At 41.6% G+C, this 15,704-nt stretch overlaps 1 protein-coding gene across 2 annotated transcripts; it reads right to left on the reverse strand.

Annotated features, from left to right (window-relative positions):
- Window positions 1-950: 950 nt before the first annotated feature.
- On the reverse strand, window positions 951-15,692 carry LOC132139582 (RNA-binding protein Nova-1-like). 2 transcript variants are annotated; one of them, XM_059548046.1, is made up of 4 exons: window positions 14,971-15,692; window positions 6,215-6,358; window positions 2,976-3,142; window positions 951-2,088 (listed from the first exon to the last, which is right to left on the reverse strand). In XM_059548046.1, the coding sequence occupies exons 1-4, from the start codon at window positions 15,125-15,127 to the stop codon at window positions 1,069-1,071; spliced, it is 1,488 nt and encodes a 495-aa protein (XP_059404029.1). In that variant the 5' UTR covers window positions 15,128-15,692; the 3' UTR covers window positions 951-1,068. The 2 variants fall into 2 exon arrangements, with proteins under 2 accessions (XP_059404029.1, XP_059404030.1); XM_059548047.1 differs by lacking the exon at window positions 14,971-15,692 and adding an exon at window positions 11,736-12,256.
- Window positions 15,693-15,704: the final 12 nt, after the last annotated feature.

Below are 15,704 nucleotides of genomic sequence, written 5' to 3' on the forward strand. Positions count from 1 at the left end.
GTCTAAACAGGTCCAATTATTTTTCAAGTTCAGGATTCTAAGGACTTCAATTCCTTGGTAGTGTCCAAAGGTTTTCTGTAGTAGTAAGAGTTAAAAGTCAATGAGACAAAACAGACCACTTTTAAGATCCTACTGTTGTGTTTCTGCTCTGTTGGGATCTTTCGATTATCCGATTATCTTCTTCACTCTCAGTCTTGTGAGTAAATCGTAAAATGCCCCCAATAATCCATGAGGGCTCAAACAAACTCTCCCATAAATACTAAAATCAGTAGATATGACAACAAAATCTCTTCAAATGTGTTTTCTTATAGCACCAAAGTGGGAAACCGTGACTAAACTGCACTTGTATTTATGTGTATTACATTCCAGTTCTCTAATGTTGAGTTTCTGAACTTTGACATATGATATCCATCTCTGTCTGTCTGTGGGCTGAAGGTTAGTCATCTATTCTCAAAAGCATCTCAATTTGATGCTCTATTTACACATAAAAAAACAACAATGTCAGGAAGTCTTTATACATTCAGGTCAACCTGGAATCACAGGTTTGAGAAAACATGAACTGACCATAATGGAGAATAATAGAGATTTTAGTAATGTAATGCTTTCCCAGGTGTTTGAGATCAAGTCTCAGTTGAAAACAATAATGGAAATACCAATACCTATGGAAATCTTTCAAAGGTATCTTCCTTTTCATTTCAGGACTACACAACTGATTCGGAGACTTGAGTTTACTGAAATCAAAATGGGGACTGCTTCAAACTCCAATCTCCTTGCTCAGGGTGTGGATTAGATATGAATTAAACTGTAAGGGTTGTGTAATGGAAGCCAAAAATTGAACATAAAATCCAAAAGACCCTGGCTAAGAGAGAGGAAGTGAGGTCTGATCTCCTCCTCCTCTGAATGCCCCAGGGCACGATACTCTGACCTACACAACGTAACACAACTTTAAAAACACTTCTTGCTGGAACCCATCCCGTTCTCTCTATATTATATTATTCATTCAGTCATCTATTCATTCTCTCTGGTTTCCTTTGCTTTCGTTGTTTCCCTCCCCACTCCTGTCCATCCCTAGCCCACCTTCTGAGGGTTGGTGGCACGGACGCCTTGCTCGTATGTGATTCGCTGGCTGATGAGATACTGGGCAGCCTGCGTTGCTGCCGGCGACCCTGTAATGGTCACCTTGCGATTGCGTGTGCCTGGAATGAACTCTCCCTTTTTGGAGATCTGAATCCGTGCCCCTGTCAGCTCCTGATACTCCACGAGAGTCTTGCCGCCTTTTCCCAAGATAGCACCGACCAAGTTCTCCGGCACAGCGATCTCCACCACCTCCTTTCCACCTTCTGCCAGCTTCTCTGTGCCCAGCAAAGATGATGCCACCAGCGGGGCTGAGGGATTCAGGTAACCATTAGACGCCCCTGTGGCGGCTGCTAGGGAGCCCAGTGAGAAGCCCCCTAAGCTAGGTGCGGCAGGGTGGCCGCCCCCTCCAGAAGCCTCACTGGCATATGTAGCAAGCAGATTGGCAGCAGCTGCAGCCGCTGGATTGGCGCTAGCTGCAACGGCAGCAAGAACCCCAGACGCAGCGGCCGGGTTGAGGCCAAGGCCCAGTGTATTGGTATTGTAGCCATAACTGGCCAGAGTGTTCAGAGCAGATGTAATGGCAAGCAGATCATTACCAGAAAGACTTGACATGGCCGTAGGGAACCCACCCATGCCCGCGAGACTCGCCTGGCCAAGGAGCGTGGAGGCTGTAGCTGCTGCTGCGGCGTTGGGTAACACCTCTGTAGAGTTGGCGAAGGGGGATCCGGTTGGGTTGGAGTTGGCCACAGGGCCGGAGATGTTGGAGTAACTGATATTGAGACAACTGCTGCTCTGTGGGTCCTCCTGGATCTTCTGAACAATGATCTCCACGGCCTTGCGGTTTTGCTCTGGCTCCCCACTCACTGTCACGACACGCTCCTGCAGATTGATGCCCTCAGGTTTCTGAGAAAGCTGTACCCAGGCTCCCGACTGCTCCATCACAGCCTTAACTGTTGCCCCACCCTTACCGATGATGAGTCCTGCTGTGCTGTTGGGCACGATCAGTTTAGCCTGTGGAGGAGGGGGAGTGTCATTTTGATTGAGCAACAGAATTACATGCATGGGACTGCACACAGCACCAAAAATAGATGTTGCAATAAGCTCAAGTGCATCTGTGCTGGTTTTTTTCCTGTCCACACTAATACAGTATAAGAAAGTTCATAATATCTTTAAAAGAGAGCTGCATTTACAATATGTAACCCTGTATGCTAGTGTGTTTTTAAGAGTGTATAATAGTGTGTGTGTGTATCTGTGTAAGGTCTTGCTCTTAAGTCAGTGCTTATATCAGCCATTTGTTGATCCCTGGTCTTACACTGCAGCTGCTCTCTCTCACTCCCTCTCTGTTTCTCATTCTACAAGGATCAAGCAGGTAAAAATAACCCACTGCTCTCACACTTTGCTGGCCCTCTCAGCCACTCTTTCCCTGGGGAACAACCACCAACCTGTCCTGCCCTCTACCTCCTCTGGGCTAGTACATTTGCCTGTCTTCAGTGTTGCTTATCACTGTCAGTTAAGAACATTTACATGTAATTTAGTAATTGATTTTTAGTAAGACTAAAGCAATAATTCACCTTTCTAAAATGTCATGTAAACGCTCATGTACAGATGAAAACTCTAGAATGAACTCTAGCCAAAACTCAATTTTACTAAATACTCCATTATATGCATGTAAATGTACTCACTTGTCTTTGGTGTCATTTTGTAAGAAAACTAATCAAAATTACAAAGATAATGAACGAACTAGGCTGTGGTTTAGGGGAATAACTAATTAGCATGTTTAATTCTTAAGCTGCAAAGACTTCTATGTTTAACTCTTCATCATACATTTAATAACTAAGAACTTGTACATCTGTTTGGATTTGGTGTGGTGTAGTAGTAGATCAACTTCATGAACAAACCTGTTTAACACGGTCAGGGTTAACAGTAGTCTGTGGTTGGAGAATGCTGACTGGTTCGGTCTTCTGACTGCTCTGAGGCATCTCGCGAACTTTTTCAGCGATGAAGTTATGAACTCCATTCAGAGCTTCCACCGTACCCTGAATCAAACAAACACGCTCCGTTGTACCTGACCAAACACACAAAAGAGAAAAAAAACGTATCATTAGTATAGAGTACTTTCAGGTGTAAACATGTGAAATAAAATGATGTATAATGTCTCTTATTTGAACATATTTAGACCATATATTTTCAGGTTTCTTTGATGAATATAAAGTTCCATCCCTTGAAAAGAAGTGTATATGTATTGAATATGAACGCAATATATCGATATATATCGTATATCAAGTAAATAATGTTATACTAATATATTGTTGTATTTAAATGACATTTCTGAGTTTGGAAGACACTTTTATCCATAACAAATGGCGCTGCATTCAACGTGTACATTTTGTAATTTCATGAATGTATTGCAAGCTGTTTGAGTTATATTTCATAAGGTAATGGAAACACACATTACATTTTCAAAGAAACTATTTTTCCTTTCAGTATAAATGCATCTGTCGGTAAGAATGAAAAGGGCTATTGTAACATAGCGGGAAAAAAACAGATGAACTTATGACTGCATGATGTAATTCATTCTGAATGCATAGAATTCTAAACCTGTCCTCTCTAACCACATCCCATGGGACACGCCACATGAATGTCCAGGACACACACACACACACACACACACAATCTATTAATCTTTGGCATATCACTGTCCTGAAGCTCTAAACCTGTCTGGAATATTTCTGTAACTGTGAGAACCCAAAGAGCCCATGCCGAACTGGACTTGTTTTACCATGACCAGAGAAATCTACAATGAGTTATTGTTACACAATCTTCTGTGTATTGTGTCGGCCTGAATTCAAGTTAGGATTTGTTCAGTCTTGTGGTGGAAAGTATCATTCAATGTCCTAAATAAACTGTCATGATCATCTTCCATTTCATTTGGAGGGAGAGAGATGTGGGAAGAGAAGGCATGTAGGTTGTTGGTAGTGTGTGTTTGTTTCCGGGCAACAGTGCCGAGATATAGCCACACATGTGTGTGTTTGCTCCAGCACACATGCATACCTGACCAAGTGTTTGTTCCTCGGCTGTTTTTTTTTTTCATCTAGTTTTTTTGTTTGAGTATCACATCGAAGCTACAAATTCTCCCCCAGTTTCAACATTTGCACTTCAAGATGTCCAATGCTTACAAATAAAACATGCTCCAATAAAGCAACCACAAGAGTGTGTGTGTGTGTGTGTGTGTGTGTGTGAGCTGTGTAAATTTCAGTCATCCCCTTGTTCGGGAGATGTGGTTTATGGTAAGAGTCTGTGGTTAAATGGGTTTAAAGAAAAGACTGAATTGGAATTTACATGTGTGGGTAGTCTTTGTGTGTGTGTGTGTGTGTGTGTGTGTGTGTGTGTGTGTGGTAAAACACACACTGGCTGGAGTAAAACAGCTCAGCTGTAGGTGAATTATTTTTATAGCTCTCTTGTGAGCCAGAGAGAGAGTTTAAATGTTTCCCTTTCAATGTCTCATAAGATAAATGAGGTCTGGAAGAGAATCTGCTATTATATCAGAGACCTGAATGATTGAGGATGTGCTGGTGTTTGTGCCAGAGGAGCACTGCTTGTACTCAGGGTTTGGCAAAATTCAGAATCATAAGAATTAACTTCCGTTCAATTTATTGACAGGAAGATACATTTATTAATTATATCTTTATTTATTAAGTTCCTCACAGGTAAAAGAAATTTAACATAGATAATGCATTAAGGAACATTACTGTTCTTCCACCTTGGTCGACTAAAATTGATTTATTAAATATGATAATATATAACTATATATAAACTATAATAGATGGGGGGCACATGGCTGCCCACTGCTCCGGGTCTGTTCTCACATTGTGTGTGTTTTCTACTGTGTATGTGCACTTGGATGGGTCAAAGCACAAATTACGAGTACGGGTCATAATACTTGGCCACACGTCTCTTCACTTCACTTCATATACATGATCTATCGATCTAAAAAATAATTTATACAAAATTCAAAAGGTCAAAAAAAAAAAAAAACTTTGTCAAGGCAACATGCAAACTTTATAACGGTTACATCAGTTATAATTACTTACTTTAATAAAAGAAGCTGAATTAAAATGAACTGAAATTCAAATTGCAATTCCGCATCCTGTTTTCTACCTCAATTCAAATTTAGGATTCATTTCAATTTCAGGATCTGAAATGGAACTTTGCCAAATAATAAAACTGCACAAACAAGTGAGAAGACAAGCCAGAGTGAGAATGTGTGTAAGTAAGGGTGAAAGGCAGGTGGTCTCAGGATAGTTTTAGTTGTAACAAATGTTTTTAATGAATGAAAACAGCTATTCACAGACAAATTAAGCTCAAATATTCAGCTGTACGCTTCACAGCTGCAACACACAAACACACACTTTCTCTCTCTCTTTCTCAGATAGTTTCTCTCCCTATAGGCACATTTTCCACTGTCATTCTCTGCCAATTTTATTTTTCTACACTACTACATGAAGCTTCCTAATGGCACATTGTGGAAAGATACTATAGTCAATGACACAAACAGGCCAACATCTGTAAATGGCCTCATTCACATTAATCTACCACGGTGTAACCTCCATCAGACCTTCTGCATAATATTCAGAAAATTTACAAGCTTGTTGTTTACTAGTATTCTAGATTTTTCAGCTTGCAAAAATCTGCTGGTGTTGAAAAATGTTTATCAGAGGGAGTGAAGATTGCACAGAAAATGCACATGTAAAACTCTTTTATCCTTCATTCCTTAAAATACAGGCTCCAATTATTACCAAAAATATTAAAGCTTGATGCCACAGAAGAACCTCAAACTTTTTGTCTCTAAAAATCCTATACAGTGAAAAACAGTTACTGATAAGGAGAAGAAATAAAAACTTTGAATTATCCTTATTTTTAAGAGTGTTTAGTGTGAAAGAGATTTATGCATGGCACAATTAACTCCGCCATTTGTTGCACAGTAAATAAAATGATTTAACTGTGAGGATTCATAACATAGATCTAATAACAAATTATAAATAGAAGTTCATTCATTCATTCATTCGTTCATTCAAAAAAAAAAAGTAATGCTGAAGTAATGCTCATAATTATTAGAGAAAGAAGATTTGATTCATACCTGGGTAGAAGTCTTTAGATTTGGACAGTTTGATAGTGGCTCCAGTCTCTTTCTGAAGCTGCACGATGGTTTGCCCCCCTTTACCGATGATTGAACCAGCGGCATAGCTGGGAATCAACACCTTCAGGAAATATTCACCCTCCTCTGCACATGCACACAAAAAACAAACAAAGTTAAAAATGAAAACATCTCAGTTCTAATATTTTTAACAAATCAGACATGTCATATGATCTATTTCCATTGTGAAAGAATGCAAATTAATAGCATCGCAGAAAGATCTGAAATGTACATTAATAATTATTTTATTTTACAGTCCTGTTCCATACTTATTATAGTGATTACAATATCTGAATAATAACTAGGTACTAACCCTGAAACGACCCTTAAACCTAACCTTAAAAATCCATAAAGCCACCTTACCCATTACTTTCTTAGGTAAGAACATTGTAAGTACACATACTGCAAAATTAAGTGCAAATAAAACGGTTTAAATACACTTAAATATTTATTTTTGTTTTATGTGGAATATGTAGTCATGTTTAATTGAGAGGATTTTTGGGATGTGTTACACTTTTCTGAAAAGATTATATAACTGTTTGAAAACATTATTAAAGCCAATCCACAGGCCACATGAGTGCACCATCATTACCTCACTACGGCTTCTCCTTTTCAAACAATATACAAACTAAACATGAAAAGTACTGTCTGGTTCTTTTGTTCACTTCCTCTCCTTTTTCGTTCCTCTATATTTCTTCCTTCACTTTTTCTCGCTCTCTTTCTCTCCCTGATGAGTTCCTACTGATTCTGCCTCTGTCCCACTTTTTCCCCATGCAGAGATAAAGTGACCTGCTTTGGGTTGGTAGAGGTCTAAATTTAACCAAACTATCTCAGTTTTGTGTCCTTCACTATCTTCTTCGCCATCTCTCTTACATATAAATATGGTCGGCCAGCCAACAAACCAGTGTCACAGTCAGAAGTTGAGGTTTAAGTGAAAGAGTGTGGCGGGTGGTGTGTAGGCAGTCTGTAGCACTCCACTATACTGAGGCCGTGGGCTTGTGGGTAATTGCCTGGAAGGCTGTTCAGGCAGGAGCATATGGATGCTAAATCCTCAGATTTGTCCTGAAGAACCCAGCCAACAGCGCATAAGTCACTCAGAGGTTCCCAGGGGGACGAGGCTTCCCTCTCCAACCACAATATTACACATCCTAAACGCAACATATGGCCCAGAGTCCATTGCTAAAACAAGTGAAGAATCAGAAGGTGATTATAACACATCGAAAAGATTATTATTATTATTATTTATTTTTTTTTACACAGGAGACATCAAACTCCCTCACGACTAAACATGCAAATATATTCCATCATGACATCACAGTGACATCATACCGCTAAATTCATGTTGAATACCTGATGTTCCCCTCTAAATGTTACTGTTGGCATTGCCAGAACTAATCATAACTTTTTTTAATTTGATTTGCAGTGATGGTATTTTTTTTATTTTCAGTACATTAGCGTATTATGTGACAAAATGGAAGAAGATACAAAAGTACATCATGTTTGTGTATTATATCATTGTCTTTCAGAGACTGTAGTAAATCTGATAGATAAGATGGGTTTCACAGACTCAATCTCCAGCAGCTGACCCTTTACCACTGCAGAGAGAGTCAGAGATAGAGAGAGAAGGTGAGAGAGAAACTGCAAGATAAAAGGAAACATGCTAATAATAAATAAAAATATGGAAGGACAAGCTGAGACGAGAGAGATTTGTTAGGAAGGAAGAAAGGAATATTTGACCGAAAGGAAATGACTGGTCCAGAGAGTGGTAGAGGGAAACAGCGACTAGGAGGGGAGAGGACAGATGAGAAGAAGAGGAGAGGAGAGGGGAGGGGTGGCAGGGAGAAGGTGAAAATATTATGGGGGTGTATTACAGAAAGTTTCTTATCTTAGGTCTTAATTTATGTTAAATTAGGATTTTTCAGATATTCGTATTACAGAAGCAAATCTTAACTTGATTTGGGATTCTTATACTATCTTCTAAAATCGTATCTTATCTCTAGTTAAGAAATCTTAAATTGCTTTATGAAGTTCGACAATCCTCTCTCAGGTCTGTTACCAAGCAACCAACACTGCGGAGCTGCTGATGAGGTAAACAAAATAATAGAAGCTACTTCACTCTGAAAATCACCTTTTGTAAAAAAAACATAAGACATTAGTCACTTGCACTTTAACCGTGAGGTAATAACTATAACTGTTGGGTAGTCCTAGAGCAGGGGTTGGCAACCTACGGCACATGTGCCAACAGTGGCACGCAGAGGGATAATCGCTGGCACGCAAGCAATAAGGAAAACTGTATAATGACGTACAGTTTGATGTAATAACTTCTCATAGTCACACAGCCTGTTAGGAGCTACAAATATTATTAAAGTGTGAGAATTAACTTGCATGGATGCACGTGCAAACACTGCACATACTAGGTGCTTCAGATCAAAGCCTCGGTCTAACAGCACTCGTCAATGTCAAAATGACTGAGATGGCCAATCAGATCAAAGTAGACGGGGTTTACTGTTCACAGAAGCAGAGCACGAAGCGTCAGTTTAACGTTAAAGAGAGTGAGGTAAGATGAAGCTGCAAATCAATTAACATTAGTCAACTTTTAATAATACGTTTTACCATAGAAATGTTAAATGACCTAAAGCTATATCCAGTGATGAAAGATTTTCTGAAATATGGCCATTTTGAGAGAAAGAAAGTGGGGGGGGGGGGGGTAAATTGTCTCTCTCTGCAGACAATGAAGCGATTTTGCCCCTTTGTTGTTGAGAAATATAATGTAGCGATTCAGTATCGATTAATAAAAGTAGCGTGACAACACTCTGAATGCTACTTTTTGCACAGCACGATCTCAGATCTCTGTGTGAGAGTGGTGTGTGTGTGTGTGTGTGTCTGTGTGTGCACGTTCATCAATTAAAGCAGTGCATTAACGTTGATTAAACGTTAAAAAACGTTTTTTTATCGTATAATAAAAAATTGTGTATGTACCGTTTAAATACAGAATTATATCGGGGTGTGTGTGTGTGGGGGGGGGGGTGGGCTGTGTTGGCACAGTGGTTAACCATAAAAATAAAAAATGGCACGTCATGCCGAAAAGGTTGCTGATCCCTGTCCTAGAGAAAAGACAGTTTTTAGGATTTTTTTTTTGTCAAGTTAGGAGGTTTCTATAATACCCCCCTTCCTATCTGTAGTTAAGATAAGATAACACACTTAGGAAATGCTGTTCTGTAATAGCTTTTGTCCTAAATGTGGTCCTAACTGAAATTACTGTGGTTACCAAACCATTTTAAAGTTAGCATCTTTCTGTAATATGCCCCATGGTCTCTAAGCAACTCTGACTGACTCTCCTGTGGGAACGTTTGATTCATTTCAAATAACACCAAAGCCCACTACATGCTGTAGAAATGCAGCTCACACTTTCACAACCAGAAGGCCAATGCGTTCAATACGTGATCAATCGTCCTATCCAGACAATCCCATTATTAATACCAGAAAATTGGGGAATCTGGGAAATCCAGAGAAATATAATTGTCGGCCCAGGCATATATAATCAATCCAAGAGTGGGAAGGCCAGTTAGTAGATGGCACCAGGATCAAAGCGAACATTAGCTTCAGTTGTAATCCATCATCTAGCCTAACAGGAAGACAAAAAACAGGGAAGAAAAGAAAAAGAAAAGAAAGAAGCAAGCTCTCACACAGTATCTTAAGTCTCTTAAGCGCAACTGAATGTGCAATGCACAGTTAGAAAGATACCAGAGCAGAATTTCAATTGAAAAGACAATTCGAGAAAAACACAGTTTGACCCAGTGACTCACGTCACCATACATTCCTGTAGAAATGCAGGAAACTTTGGAAAAAGAGACTAAAAACTGCATTCCCATCTCTGTTATACAGATCTAAAAGCTGCTATCTGCGGCATTGCTGTTCTTTTGTTCATCTCTCTTTTCTCTCTCCCTGGCTGACTGGCTTTGCTCTCTTCACTCTAGAGAAAATCATTTGTTAAATGAATATATGTGCAAATGTCAGAGGGTGAGAGATTTATTATTTTCTGCACTGGCACTGACCTCAGGAATTCTCGATAAAACAGGCGCAGCACACTACAAATACTTTATCTTGTGACGACATCATACACAAGCGCTCACCCAAGGACACCAGGCTCTCTTCGTAGGACCCTGGAGAGGGTTGATATCTGGTATCTGGTATCTGAACTGATATCTGGATGGAGCTTTGCAGAGTGGTTCAATCTGTACCTGTCCTCTGCAGTGCTCCAGGTGCGCAGTGGGATATGCATTACATCATTGCCTCACCCGACTCAATGCTCACTGCCACACACACACACACACACATGACTGACAAGTAATGATAGGATCCCAGTCTATGATGCTCACTGCAGCCGATCAAACACATACACACACACACAGCTGGGCAGATCCCGATCTTATCAATGACTGGTCTGTTAATGGGGAGGGTGCGAGTGTGAATGGAATGAATGCAGACACTGTTAGTTGGACCATTTAATGAGGGCATTTCGCAGTGAACGGAGGAAGAGGACAGGACGCAGTGGACACATGCTCAGGAATCCATGATGGAGGTTTTTGAAGAGCACAGCCGGAGGGGAGATAAGAAAAGAGTGAGTGAGTTTATAAGAATGGAAAAAATAGAGGAAGGTAATCAGGGCTCTAGCGATTACTGAAGTACGTAGCACCAGCCCGCCACGGCATCGTAGGGAAGCGAACCTCCTTGAGTTGTCTTTTACAGAGCGGTGGTCGTGGGGACCATTTGACCTTGGCTGATGAGGAACAAAAACTTCACTTTCTCCATCGCGGCTGCCTCACAATTGTTTCCAAGACGACTTGGAGGTGACATTCTCAAGGCGTAAAATGCTAACGGGAAGGTCTGCCGCTGCTTACCTGTTGTTAAAAGGGAGACCTAGGGCACATTCTCATGCAGCAGTGATTTGAGAATGGTGAGCGCTTTGGGAGCGCTCCTCACCCGTGCACTGCTGCTTGCGGCGATGATGTAAGGAAAGCTGGTGTAACAGGTTTTCAGCAGTGAGTGTCTGAGTAAATAATACAATCTGTTGCTGTGGTTTGCCAGTGAGCCATACTTACACAGCCGCTAATGCAGTCAGACAGTTATGGGCTCAAACCTAAGATTACACACAGCATATAGAGTGTGAACAGAGTGTCATGCAAACACACAGAGGGAGTGGGTCAAGAGGGATTGCATTGTTAACCCCACCATCCCCATGCAACACACACACAACACACGCTGCATGTGAAAAGGAGGGCCTGTCCTAGGCACACTGCAAGGACAAGCAAGCCTCTCCTTCCCAGAGAATGAATGAAGAGATGCCAACGGAGGATGGGAAAATAAATGGGGGGGGGGGGGGGGGACAAAGGCGCAAAAGGAAACGGTCAACTCATTCGCACGCGCATTCAACAAGTCAACAAAAGGGGACAGAATCTCTTACCCATTCTGCTGTAGCGTGCTGGAGGTGGGGTTCAGATAGCCATGGACACCGAGAAGCTGGACCGGTGAGCGATGCTCGACTGCAGGCTGATCATAGGAGCTCTGCTGCCGTCAAGGAATGTGGCCAGTCAACCTTTTTCCCCAGGTTCGTATCCGAGAGGCGGACAACGTCAGCGCATCCTCCCCTCCATACCCGCAGTCAGCCCCCGTCTTTCTCTCTTGCTCTCTCTCTCCCTCAGTTTTCCTCTCTCTCTCTTTCTCTGATTGTGTGTGATGGCAATGCAATTGCCGTGTGCTGTGTGTGTATATGTGTGCGTGTGTGTGTATGTGTGTGAGTGAGTGTTTGAAGCGGAGAGGCTTGGTATTGCTCAAACAGAGGCAGACTGGCAGAGAGAATCTTCCTACTGCATCACCCTCTGCTTTTCTTCTCATCCATATTCAGCGAGAGTTCCAGCCCTGTGCTGCATTCTACAGAGAGGCACCTAGCGTGTCCAATCACCCCCCACCCCTCCCCAGTGTCTCACACACACGCACATACACACGCACACACATACACACCAAGGCTTTCTTTCTCGTCGCCCCCCCTTCACCACTTTGACGCAGCAATATAAAAGACGTAGCGCCTCGCTCACGTTTGGGTAAAATATAAAAATGTGGGATGGAGGGAGGTTGCAGAGGGAGAGAAAGAGAAAACGAAAGTGAATTAGTGAAAGAAAGTGTGAGGGAGGGACCTTGCGTGAACGGAGAGGAGGTATAGAGCAAAAGCAGGGAGGCGGTGGGCTCCTTGGACGGCCATGTTGGAAACACAGCGAGAAAACGAGATTTTTGAAAATGGCAGAAAGGATCTGCCGCAGAGCGCCAAGGGGCCGGCCAAATAAATTACTGCCTATAAATCCAAAGATGCTATACCCAACCAGCGGGTGCGCATGTACTTGGCAGGGGGAGGGTGTATGAGCTCGGTCCCAGGGTCATACTTCATTTGCATAGTAGCTTTTTTCAGCTGAGCTTGATACATTCTCTACATATCCATACTAGGTATATCCACGCGCTCTGCTGGGTGTCTCTGATGCAGCATGCAGCATGGATGCTTCTGTTCAGGGAAACCGATCACGTTCAACACATCCACTGGACATTCTAGAATACATGAGCCCTCTCTCTTTCTAGCCCCTCCTTTCTCCACCACCTGCCCAATTCACAGTCAACTCACGTCACCACACACTGCAAGGGCACCTGTGTCCTTCTCTCGCTCACTTTCAGTCTCTCTCGCTCGTACCTTTTGATCTAATACGGAACCACACAAAAACGGCAACATAAATAGCTCTGCCAAAACCTCTATTAGCAACATTAACATTGCATTTCATTTGCGACTCTTAAGAGGCCACACACACAGACACACACTGAGTAACTAGTTGTGTGCACACCTCTGAAATTAGCATCAGCAATCAATGGCTGTTTACAAAAGGGAGGGCACAAAGGATCTCAATCACTGAATGTCCTCTTCATTGCTCTCTTCAGGTCAAAGGTCATGCAAGGGGGAAGGGTTCATTCATTGATAAGATTATGTTTTAATTAACAAAGCTAAATAGGTGAACATGATGAATGATGGTCTGAACTGCTAATGAACAAAGAAATAAATAATTTCCCGACTGAATAAAAGCCTTATCTCCAATCTGTGCTTATTTGGATGCTTTGACAAAAGCTGTCATACTCATTAGTAAAAGTTTTCATTATTATAGCAGTCTCTTTATTTGATTTTACTTCACTGAAAGTCATACAAAAATTTGACAGTGCATAATAGGACTTAAGCTAGCTAGCATTCAGTTTATTAATGTTTACTATTAATAAACTAAAAAGCTAAAAAAAACTATAGCCTACAGTTTTTAGAGGATTTGTACGTTTTTCATATAGTATAATTTGTCCCATTATTTAGCATAATATGCTATTACTGCAACTACTACCATGTTACTAATAACGTTAATTGTACCACTCCATTTATATAAAGCATATTTTCAGAAGTCAGAATCAAAATATCAATGCAAATTATCTACACAAATAGTGAGTACTAATTAGTAAATTTGCTAGTTAATATCATTGGCCTATTGTTCAAATGTCTGTAAGAATCTTACAGTAAGCTTAACGAATTAAACACTTACATTTCCCTAAATACAACCCTAAAACCAACCCTATAACACACTCGGCTCACCTCATTATCTCTGAACACTAATAATAATAATAATAAAATATATTATTATTAATAATAATAATAATAATAATAATAACGGTATAAGACGCGCGCGGTAGAGCGGGGCGATAAAACCGTCGCTGGACAGCTGCACCGGGGCTCCACAGCGGGAAGCGCAGCCCCGTGAGCAAAACTAACAGAAATGTTACCACACACCGTTACTGAGACTCTTTCTTTTCGCTTCCATCCAAATCAAATAAACAAAATACGCACGTACAGTGTAAAAAAGCCTCCAGAACAGAGCTTTGTTTTTATCACGTGACCTTCTCAGATATTTTTTAAAGAGCAATGACCAACGTCTGAAGAAATATGGATCAGTATCTGGACCGGACACAAAGTCTTGCCTAGAAACTGAGAATACTTAATATACTACGTCTAATTAAAATACTTAGAAGGCTATATAAAGAAAATGAATAGCCTTTTGTTTTTAAGTGATTTATTATCAGAAACACCTCAAGGAAACTTTTTTTTCTATATCAAGATGGACCCTAATGCTCTTTTTTCATATGTATTAAGAGCTCCACATGACGATATAGAGGGGGATTCAATCTTTTGTGTCCACTGGAGTCTGTTACTGCATATGAATAAGGATTAAACTACAGCAGCATGTGCGCTTTTCTCCCTTTCGTTCATTTTCTGCTCAATTTAGCTTCAGTCCCAGAGAGACGGCAACCAACACACTGCACATTACCCCACCGGGTCACACAGGGTCAGGCTGGACAGATGTGACCCGTTTAATTATCTGTAATGCTGCTGTAGCATTTAATTTCACAGGCGCTTAAAACGGCCACTTTACAAAAACATAAAAAGGGCAAACCTCTCAAAACCTAAATCCTGAATCCCTGCGGAGTTAAAAAGTTATTTAGATAAGCACGCGTAAAACTGGACCAGGCACGCGCTTCGAGCACACTGGAGTGTATCGCTTGACATGACTTATTTGGAGCAGCACAGCAGGCCCCGCGCTGCCTGGACCCCCGCAAACTGTCCTTCTTACCGCCGGTGTTGGAGCGCTTGGTGCTGCTCGCCTCGGTCGGTGTATCCAACGGTCTCTTTCGGGAATCGGGGAGATCCGGGTCCATGTGTGGCGACTGTGAGAGGTGCTGAGGAGTAGAGAAGATCCCGTTTTGCTGAACTGCCCCGCCAGCCATCATTTTGTCACCGGCTGGAGTTTACACCACGTTAGCGCACCGGAACCCGTTAGAAAGCACATAAAAATCGGTCAGCGTCTCCTGTCCGAGCTGTCCGCTTGGATTCTAAGAGCTTCAAATGTCATAAAAATGCCATGCCGCGAGGTTGCCGAGTGCGTCCGTTTCTGCCCCGCTGTCCACTATTTCCGGCTGGGATAAGAGGCGCATTAAAGCTCTAAATATAAAAATCCATTCAGTGAAGTCTATTCATTAGCGCGCACCCGACACTTGAGACGCCTGTGTGTTTACGCACACGCGCAGCGCCCTCTTCAAAAAAGATTCTCGCGACCATTCCCTGATAAACTACTGAAAGATAAACAAATCAAGATTCACTATCAGAACAAAAAGACAGTTCAAAACAACAGTTTCGCTCGCCCTTTGTCGGTCTCCGCGCAGCGGCACAGGATTCTGGAAATATTGTATTGCTCTTGACGGTGTCAATCCGTTTGTTTTTAAGTGTAAAAGAGAAGATTTTGTTTCAGAGATGCGAGAGTCTTGGCCAGCGCGCAGCAGTGTCTGCTCGAGTGACAGAGCTCTCGCG

The sequence above is a fragment of the Carassius carassius genome, chromosome 4 (assembly GCF_963082965.1).
Source record: "Carassius carassius chromosome 4, fCarCar2.1, whole genome shotgun sequence".
NCBI classification, from domain to species: Eukaryota; Metazoa; Chordata; class Actinopteri; order Cypriniformes; family Cyprinidae; genus Carassius; species Carassius carassius.

What these genes read in the sequence shown, in the direction of transcription:
- LOC132139582 (XM_059548046.1), bottom strand. Translation starts at nt 15,127, where the DNA reads ATGATGGCTGGCGGGGCAGTTCAGCAAAACGGGATCTTCTCTACTCCT. An exon ending in ATCTAAAGACTTCTACCCAG is followed by an intron (nt 3,143 to 6,214) that starts GTATGAATCAAA and finishes GTGTTTGGTCAG; the next exon opens with GTACAACGGAGCGTGTTTGT. An exon ending in ACCCTGACCGTGTTAAACAG is followed by an intron (nt 2,089 to 2,975) that starts GTTTGTTCATGA and finishes CCTCCTCCACAG; the next exon opens with GCTAAACTGATCGTGCCCAA.